Source organism: Hypomesus transpacificus, chromosome 3 (assembly GCF_021917145.1).
Source record: "Hypomesus transpacificus isolate Combined female chromosome 3, fHypTra1, whole genome shotgun sequence".
Classification (NCBI taxonomy): domain Eukaryota; kingdom Metazoa; phylum Chordata; class Actinopteri; order Osmeriformes; family Osmeridae; genus Hypomesus; species Hypomesus transpacificus.
Window position 1 is genome coordinate 812924 of NC_061062.1, and position 8762 is coordinate 821685.

The window sequence follows — 8762 nt, forward strand, 5'->3', positions numbered from 1 at the left end:
CTTACTTAGGCCTTGGTTGGTGAAGGCTATGTAAGTCCTGACCTTGGTAAAAACGAGAAATTGAAGTAAAAACAGGAACCGCGCACTGTTGTCTGGACTGTACAAATAAGTTTTTACTTTCAAATCAGTTTCCATGGAACTCTGAAAGACGAAACCTAAGTCCATTGTAGATGTAAGACTGATTCACGCTAGTCGTACCGTAGAAGGTGAAGTCGATATTACATTGTGTAAGTTGCTTTATTTACATTTCATGTAAAGTGCATGCTTGCGTAGCTGTTTGATGGATCACGTTTTAATTGCATTACTGATCAAAACGTTACTGTTAGACTAATATTTGTATAATGAAGAACCCTGAAATGTAACTGTTGGTTACAGTAATCTATTATTTCTCACAATGCAGCTGGGATATCAGGGATGCCATGCGAAATGTCTCCATACAAGAATTTGCATGATAGCTACGTGCCAAACAAAGGGGTAGCAATAATTTAAAAAAATTCTACAATTTTATTCTACAGTTAGGCTACACGAAAAAAATCTATCTCAGTTTTGAAACCGTTTTATGCAACTAATGTGTCTGTTCTCAGAACCTTGACAGGATTGCTGTGCTGGCCTTGGCAGTGGTTTGTTTGACGGTGATGGGAGTCATTCTTGCCATTGCTGTACTGGAAAGACCATCAGTAGAGGAACATGTCCAACCTGCTGTGACGTCTCAGGATGAGAATGATGTTCCTGACCAGGAAAGCCGGTTAGTCAGAGAGAACAGCAGCAGTAGTCTGTGTTACATTCTGATTGTGTCACCCCCAGGAACTGCTCTAGAGAAAATGTTAACGTAATTGATCACCACTCTCCTTCCACATCCTGTCCTGTCTAAACAAGGCTGTATGTGCTGCAGGATCACCCTGGTGGAAAGCCTGCCCTTGTACATGCAGTATGGAGCCAATGCAACCTTTGGAACTCCCCTGGAGAAGGGCTGGAAGAATCTGCTCTCCATGGCAACCAAACAGGTTGATGTGGCGTCCTTCTATTGGTCTCTCACTGGGGAAGACATCAGCGTCAACACGTCTACAGACCTGTCTGTGAGTTGAGTCTTGAAAGGACATCTGACAATACCTTACTAAGCATCCACAGGATCTTTCAACTGTTCAGTACTACATGGTGATGTTTGTGCTTGGCGACAGGGCAGGGCTATATTGGAGCAGTTTGGAGATTTACCATCGAGAAATGTGTCTGTTCGAGTTGTGACGAGCATTCCCACTGTGTCAACTAACTCGACAGACCTTAATTTTCTGAGAAATAAAGGTATTAAAAAAGAACATTCAGTGATTGCTGCAGGTTCTTTTTTTATGGGCGTAGCGTCTTTATATTGATCGGTTCATCCCGTCGTGGCGTGCAGGGGTCCAGGTGAGGAGGGTGAACTTTGGACGATTGACTGGAGGCGTCCTCCACACCAAGTTCTGGATCGTGGACAAGAGACACATCTACATTGGCAGTGCCAACATGGACTGGAGATCTCTCAGTCAGGTAAAACACTGAACACAGGTGTGGTGCGTTCACTCAGCAGACCCTTTTATCCAAAGAACAAGTTGGGAATTGATCCTGCAACCTCTTGATCTCAAGTCAATTGCTCTAACCAGTGCCCTATACCAATGGCCTCCCCTGACTTGATTTGAGGACCAGGTAACACACATAAACAAACTGATTTGTCCTCAGGTGAAGGAGCTGGGAGTGATTATCCATAACTGCTCCAAGTTAGCAGAGGACCTCCACAAGATCTTCTCTTCCTACTGGGTGATGGGTCACTCCAAAAGCTCCATCCCATTCCCATGGCCGGCCAAGTACCACACCAACATCAACCAAGACCGCCCCCTGCTGGTCAAAACTGAGAACATGTCTCACAGAATTTACATCGCAGTAAGTCCCGTCTTTCTAGAGGTCACCAGTGACTTGTGTTGTACTCTCCATGTCCACCATCTCACTAGAACGTGACCACAGAGAGATCATGACCACACCTAAACAGAGAAACACACACATGTATTTTGATACTAAAAGTCCTGTCATCCTTCAGATAATGAAAGTCCAGTGTAACTGTACCCTCATCCTTCATAACAAAGGACGATTCGCTCAGCTGTCTTTGTCCCGTCTGTGTGTCCATCCCAGGGCTCCCCCCCGGCCTTCTGCCCCAGCTCCCGGACACAGGACCTGGACGCAATACTGTCAGTGATGGATGAGGCGGAGCGGTACATAGATGTTTCAGTCATGGAGTATTTCCCCACAACTCGATTCTCACACCAGTCAAGGTAAACCTAGTCTGCAGACAGGATTAAAAACAATCCAACCTCTTGTGTTTAAAATACAAGATATTGTACAATCCATGAGGGTTTTGGATGGTTTAGGTGCAGTTCTATGGGTCTGTGTGAAGCCCTCTGTGAGGTGTGTGTAAACACAAGATATACATGACCTCTGTCTGTTCACCTGTTTGAACTCTGCAGGTACTGGCCGCTCATCGATGACGCCCTGAGGGAGTCTGCGTTTGAGCGCCACGTGAAGGTCCGCATGCTGATCAGCTGTGGGCGGGACTCTGACCCAGCTATGCTGCCCTTCCTCAAGTCCCTCTCCTCTCTGGACGCCCCCAGACACAACATCAGCATACAAGTGGTAAGAAGCACCAAGCAGCAATGTTAAGCATATTTAAGACACAATCATTATTATTATTCGATCATATATCATGTATTGATATATTCACAGATTAATACATTTTTTCGTTGTCTTTTTTAAAGTCTTAAACATTTATTTTTTCTTCAAGTTTTTTAAGTTTGAATTTAAATGTAAGTTTTTCCTATTTGGAATAACCACAGACAGATATTGGCTTGATCCTATTAACATGACTTATATTCAGTGAGTGTTATTTATCACTGTCGTATAATACTTTGATGTCTTTCAGAAACTGTACATTGTGCCAGTGGCTAACCAGACAGATATTCCGCATGCTAGAGTCAACCACAATAAATACATGGTGACTGATAAAGTTGCATACATTGGTAAGAATCAATTAATATATACATTTAGTATATTATGTTCTAATATAATGTATCAGTTAAGTTCAGATGATAGATTTTACCATCATATTCTATTTTATTATTTTTATTATACTTTTATTTTATACTCTACATTACTAAACTCTATTATATTTTACTATACTGTTCTAAACTGTACTGTATAGGCTACAATAAAATAATTAATATGGTGTATCGATTGTAAAACTACACTACATTATATCTAAACAATCCCTCCCCGATACCGTCCTTTCGTCAGGTACGTCTAACTGGTCAGAAGACTACTTCGACAACACGGCTGGGGTGGGACTGGTGGTGTCGACCCAGAGCGCTCCACACCGGGCTGGGAGGGACCAGGGGCTGCGGGGGCAGCTCAGGGCAGTGTTTGACCGAGACTGGCATTCCCAGTTTGCTGTGAAACTCAACGCACTGGGATCCAACCCTGACTGTAATCTCTCAAAGGGATAAAGGCTATAGATGCTATTATAGTCTTATTGTGAGCGAGCTAATAGGGTGCTAGATTAAATTGATTCACTGTGTTGTTTAGCACAATGTGTAAGTAGTCTACAGATATTATCTAGCTATATCAGATCATTGAACTCAGTATGTATCTTAAACGTATCATGTGTACCTTCAAATAATTAGATGCAACATTGTACTTTACGTCTTTAGATTTTTGTAAATAAATAAATAAGAAAACCGCATCGTGTCATTCTTCTCATATGCAGTAGAAGGCAGTGATTTAGTTCTTTCTGCGCGCGCGCCGAGTTCAAAGGTCGGTGGGCGGAGCTTTGTGTTGCAGTACGTGTGCTTATGAGGAGGTAGCTTAGCTTCAAAGCTACGTGTACATTTAACTGCTGATCATGGTGCTACTGGAAAACGATTCGGTAAGATATAAAAGATCGTATTTCTATAATTCCTATATGTCGTATTGTCATCGTTAGTTGTCTAGTGTAGCCGTGTACAAATATTTAGAAATCACTTCCTCTAGCTCGTGAACAAGAGTGCGAGCTTATGTTAGCTCATTAGCTAGCTAGGTATCGTGTACAGTAGATAATTTCAGTGTAAAAATAACGAAAAGAAAATACGAGTAGAGTTCAGTCCGATTTAATGTGGCAACAAGGGTTTGAGAATTTCTTGACCCTTTGATGGTAGAGTAAACCTGACATGATCTTGGGACCTAGTTATCCAGGCTAGCTAACATGAATAGCTAGAGATGTCAAGATGATCAGAAACGTAGGATGCCAACGTCCGGGTGTTGCATGTGGTGTGAAATAAACTACAGTACACCTTCTAGAGCTACCTATCAGGTCACTTATCAGGTGATGCCTGACTGAAAGACTGTAATAATTAAAACACTGATTTTATCACTTGTCCCCCCCAGTTCTTGACAGAGCTAACTAGACTGTTCCAGAAATGCAGGACTTCTGGCAGTGTTGTCATCACGTTAAAGAAATGTAAGTTCGTGTGTTTTGAAATGAGATTATTAGATATAACAAGAACCTGAGTTCTTAGGAAATACTTGTTAGAATACCAACCACTTCCCCCCCCTTCTCCCCCCTTCTCCCCCCTGTACCCTGCAGACGACGGCAGAACCAAACCAGTTCCCAGGAAAGGTCACGTGGAGAGTTTTGAGCCTGCAGACAACAAGTGTCTTATCAGAGCGTCAGATGGAAAGAAGAAAATAAGCACAGTGGTCAGTCTGCCCATGTGATTGGATGTGGGACTTTTGTGGTCATCTCTCATGGTGTGGTCAATTACTAAGCCCTGTGCTCTTCATGTGTGTTAACAAAACCTTTTTAATGTCTCCAGGTTAGCACTAAAGAAGTTATCAAGTTCCAGATGGTAAGTACCACAAACAAGCAGTGCTGTTTATGTGAACCCTGGCCGTGGCTCTGACATGGACCCTCCCTCCTTCTGTGTGCAGGCGTATTCAAACCTGCTGAGAGCACACATGGACGGACTGAAGAAGAAGGACAAGAAAAGCAAAACCAAGAAAACCAAAGCCACCCAATGAGCAACAGACTCTTACACACCACACTACTGGGCCCAGACCAGCCTGTACCACCTACAGGGGGGTTCCAACCACCACCCTAACACACCCCTCCCTTGTCTAAGCTAGTGGTTGAGGCCCACCATTCTCCACCTGGTGACTGTTTTGACATCATGCCGGTCTGCACGGTCCTGTCTTCACCTGGCTGTTCTGTGCCGTCAGTGGAGGTGAAGCTGAGAGGAGGGTTAACTGGGAGGCTCATGCTTGAGCGGCTCTGCAGGCTGCAGACGGCCCCTGGTTTGGAAGCGAGTTACAGCAGGCTGCATGTCTGTGGAGTGTCACAAGGATGCTGTACAGACACTAATTGCCTTTTTTGTTTTAATATAATTGTCCTTTTTTTCTTTGTTTTAGATATTTGAATTTTAATAGCTATAATCTCAGCTAAAGTATTCCTTTTTTTTTTTTTTTGGTCGGCCCTGATAAAAAGTGGTTATGAATAGGTTCTGATAACATAGCAACTATTACAGTCTCACATCTTGGAGGTGAAGGCAGCATGACGATGAATGATTCAATGACATTCAAGAAAGTCTCCATAAGGAATTTATTTAATAATGTAAAGGCAGATCTTGTTCTTTTGTAACTTCACCTTTGTTCTTAATTCTCTTCATTTTTACATCTTTGGATGGATCTAATCAGTATCTGTTTTGTATGTTTGATGACAGGGTTTTTAATTCGAACCCTGGTTGGAAACCTGCTCTGAAGTCTTAGATGCAGCAGGGGCAGAAATTAAACAGTAACGTTAATACTGTCTCAAATTGGAAGAATTTTTCACATGAAGGTGCAGACAAAATATCAATTCCAGTTTCGATTTGTTCTTTTATCACTCACTCTCTTATTCTGTCTTTTTATCTCTCATATGCAATTCTTAAATGGCAAGCTGAAACAAGTTACACAGGGGTAGCCCTCTGCCTGTGATATAGGCTGAAGGAGGGAGGTGGTGGCAGGGGAGGAACAAGGAAGGACTGCTGTTAGAACCAAATATCTGTCCACTGCATCCATCTGTTTACATTCTGCATGAGTGCGAGGGCGGGAGGGATGGAGAGAGGAGAGGGAAACGTGTAGCCGGTCTGAGGAGGAGAGAGGCTGCAGAGTCTTCTCTGGTGGCGGAGGAGCAGCGGAGGTAGTCTGTGTGCACTACTGACACACAAACACACTCACACACACTGCAGACACACACACACTGACATAGTACAGACACACTGACACAGTACAGACAGCCAAATGTAAAGCTGGTTTGAACCTGCTCCCGGCAGCCTACCTTGGGGGTGTGCAGGTAGAAGTGTGTGGTGGAGGAGACAGGGAGCTCTGGGGCATGGGGGGCTGAGGACGCTCTGGGGGCCAGGAGGGTGGGTGGGGTTCCCATGGTAATAGGCCACCATCCTAGACTGCATGTGGGCCCGATGCAAGGGTGGGGAGGGAGAGACCGAAAGAGAGAAAGTAGTTTCCACAGACTAAAAAACACACTTCTCCTTTTGGCCTACGTAATGGGACCTCGTGGTGTAGTGGGCTGAGAACAAGGGCCTAAACCACAACAACCTGTGTTCAAATCCAGCACAGAGCCTAGTGCCAAACATCCGTGGGCCCAGACCCCTGTAACCGCAGCCCACTCCCTGACTGACCAAGAGCAAAAATTGAGCTAAGAAGATCCTTCAGCCAGATTTGAATACAAACTGAATCACAGCATTGAGCTCATCTAGTTGGAATCTACGTGCAGTGCACCTTGCACCCGGTGGACGGTTGGAATCCGGCTGAGAGACTCTGCAATATCCTCTCTTCCTGTCATGCTTCCCTTCTCTCACTGTCCAATAAAAAGGCAAAGATTATGAAAACACATTTTAAGTGTACGAGACATATGAGCCAAATGTTTAAAGCAAACACAGCTAAGCATTAAAGAAACAGACTTGAGAATGGACAACTGCTCAATTTTTAAAACGTTTTTATTATTTGTAACTTTTTTTTGCTCATTTTAAAAATTGTTTATTTTAATTTAAAAGTTACATTGTGGTCATGTGAGATGTGAGACTTCACATAGTTTCAGAAATATAGTATCTCTCCTCCGCCAAACGCTTGTTAATCTCAGGAAGATAATCGGGGAGGTCAACTTCTTCTCAAGGGTGTAAATTTATATTTACGATTACAGGTAAGAACGATATATAAATGTATCGACCCCCCCCAACCTGTTGTTTTTACCTCTTATGGGAGAGTCCAAGTCTTAGTTAGAGGGGACAAGCCCCCCCGTAATTTGAACCCTGCTCACATGGTTTAAGAGTTCAAATATAGACCAATGACTGCACAGCCACAGGCTAAGCAGCAGTTTGAACACAGATACGGTGGAAATGTTATTTAGTGCATCTTGTGTCACACAGGGTGAAGAAGCCTGGTAATAAATGTAGTTTATTGACTGAAAGGCATATTTGACTTCTGTAGACAGAGACAGACGTGTTTATGCTAGGTTTTGTCCGTTCTGATTTTCCTTGTAAGGTGTTCTAAAGCTGGCCATGTGAGTTTCCGGGGGATACAGGAATGGCCACAGATTCTACATCCATCTGACGTTCTGTGTTACTCTCATCACAACGTATCAAAATATGTCGTTTTAGAACGTGCTTGGTTAGAATGACTCAATCTTACTCTGTTAACTGAATTAAAGGATCTTTGAATAATTCTAAACACATGGGTCTCCTCCGGTTATTCGCTGACAGATTGATGACATGAGAAACGTAGAAAATGAAGTAAATCAGTAAATACAGTATGTACACAGCCCAGGCCTGTGCTGCCTTTGTCTGCAGGCCTGTGCTGCCTGTGTCTGCAGGCCTGTGCTGCCTGTGTCTGCAGGCCTGTGCTGCCTATGTCTGCAGGCCTGGCGTCTGGAGCAGTCGGTGCTTTTATAGGACAGGCTTGTTCCTCTCTGGCCTGTCTTTGGGGGAGGCTGCAGGGGGGTGATGTGTGAGCCTCTCTTCCTGCAGGTAGCCCTGCCTCATCAGCCTGGTCAGGTACAGGAACAGAGTCTGGAGATCACAAACACAGCTAAGGGTCAGGGTGTGTGTATGAAGACAAGTCATAGTTGTAGTTCTATGTCAGTCCACTAGAGAGCAGTGTGTTCAACTATTTCCGCTGGGTGATAAACGTCTCAGGTTTTCTGATGTAAATACTGGCTCAGCTTTGTGAACATGTACACCTGAGGGAGGGTGATGTGACAGAGCCTTGCTCTACTTTCTGCAATATGCTCTTCCCTGGTTCATTGAGGTGTAAATTCCAATCAGCCTCTGCTCTCCTGGTCTTGCATTAATGCATTAACACATGGAAAAAATTCATGGATTTTTTCAGTCACTGCTGGTGAATGATGTGATTATCCTGAAGCAGGCATGTTAGGGGGCTTCAGGTAAAAATAATGAATTCTACCTTCCATGCTTCCTCCAACTCTGGTGTCCATATGTCTTTGAGGATGGGCTGGACTGCACCGATGAATTCTGTCCCTACATACTGGAAGGTAAGACATCATAGTGCAAAGGGTCCAGGATTAAACACATACTGTGGTTCAATTAACAGACAAAAGAATATTGTTTGTGACAGTGTTCAGAGGCTTTGTGGCTCTTTAGGGGTAAACCAATAGACTAACCAATATAACTGTCAAATCCTCCACTCCTCTCACCAGAGTA

The 8762-nt window shown here is 43.7% G+C and overlaps 3 protein-coding genes across 5 annotated transcripts in view; 2 read left to right on the plus strand and 1 right to left on the minus strand.

The window, feature by feature from the left end:
• The first annotated feature begins 127 nt into the window (after positions 1–127).
• LOC124463715 (5'-3' exonuclease PLD4) lies at positions 128–3746 on the plus strand. 3 transcript variants are annotated; one of them, XM_047015511.1, is made up of 11 exons: positions 128–227; positions 401–474; positions 585–745; positions 893–1076; positions 1179–1299; positions 1394–1521; positions 1711–1911; positions 2158–2297; positions 2490–2655; positions 2942–3038; positions 3313–3746. In XM_047015511.1, exons 2-11 carry the CDS (start codon positions 415–417, stop codon positions 3519–3521), a joined length of 1467 nt encoding a protein of 488 aa, XP_046871467.1. In that variant the 5' UTR covers positions 128–227; positions 401–414; the 3' UTR covers positions 3522–3746. The 3 variants fall into 3 exon arrangements, with proteins under 3 accessions (XP_046871467.1, XP_046871468.1, XP_046871475.1); XM_047015512.1 differs by having other exon boundaries at positions 911–1076; XM_047015519.1 differs by lacking the exon at positions 401–474 and having other exon boundaries at positions 129–227.
• Positions 3747–3823: 77 nt separating this feature from the next.
• Positions 3824–5556, plus strand: srp14 (signal recognition particle 14). Its single transcript, XM_047045636.1, has 5 exons — positions 3824–3940; positions 4438–4510; positions 4637–4749; positions 4866–4898; positions 4981–5556. Exons 1-5 carry the CDS (start codon positions 3917–3919, stop codon positions 5068–5070), a joined length of 333 nt encoding a protein of 110 aa, XP_046901592.1. The 5' UTR covers positions 3824–3916; the 3' UTR covers positions 5071–5556.
• Positions 5557–6366: 810 nt separating this feature from the next.
• Positions 6367–8762, minus strand: part of xgb (x globin) — a 7058-nt gene continuing 4662 nt past the window's right edge. The window contains exons 4-5 of the mRNA XM_047045623.1: positions 8506–8586; positions 6367–8111 (exon numbers count right to left, since the gene is read on the minus strand). Coding sequence (XP_046901579.1) covers positions 7989–8111; positions 8506–8586 — 204 coding nt within the window. The 3' untranslated portion in view covers positions 6367–7988. The remainder of the gene's footprint in view (positions 8112–8505; positions 8587–8762) is intronic.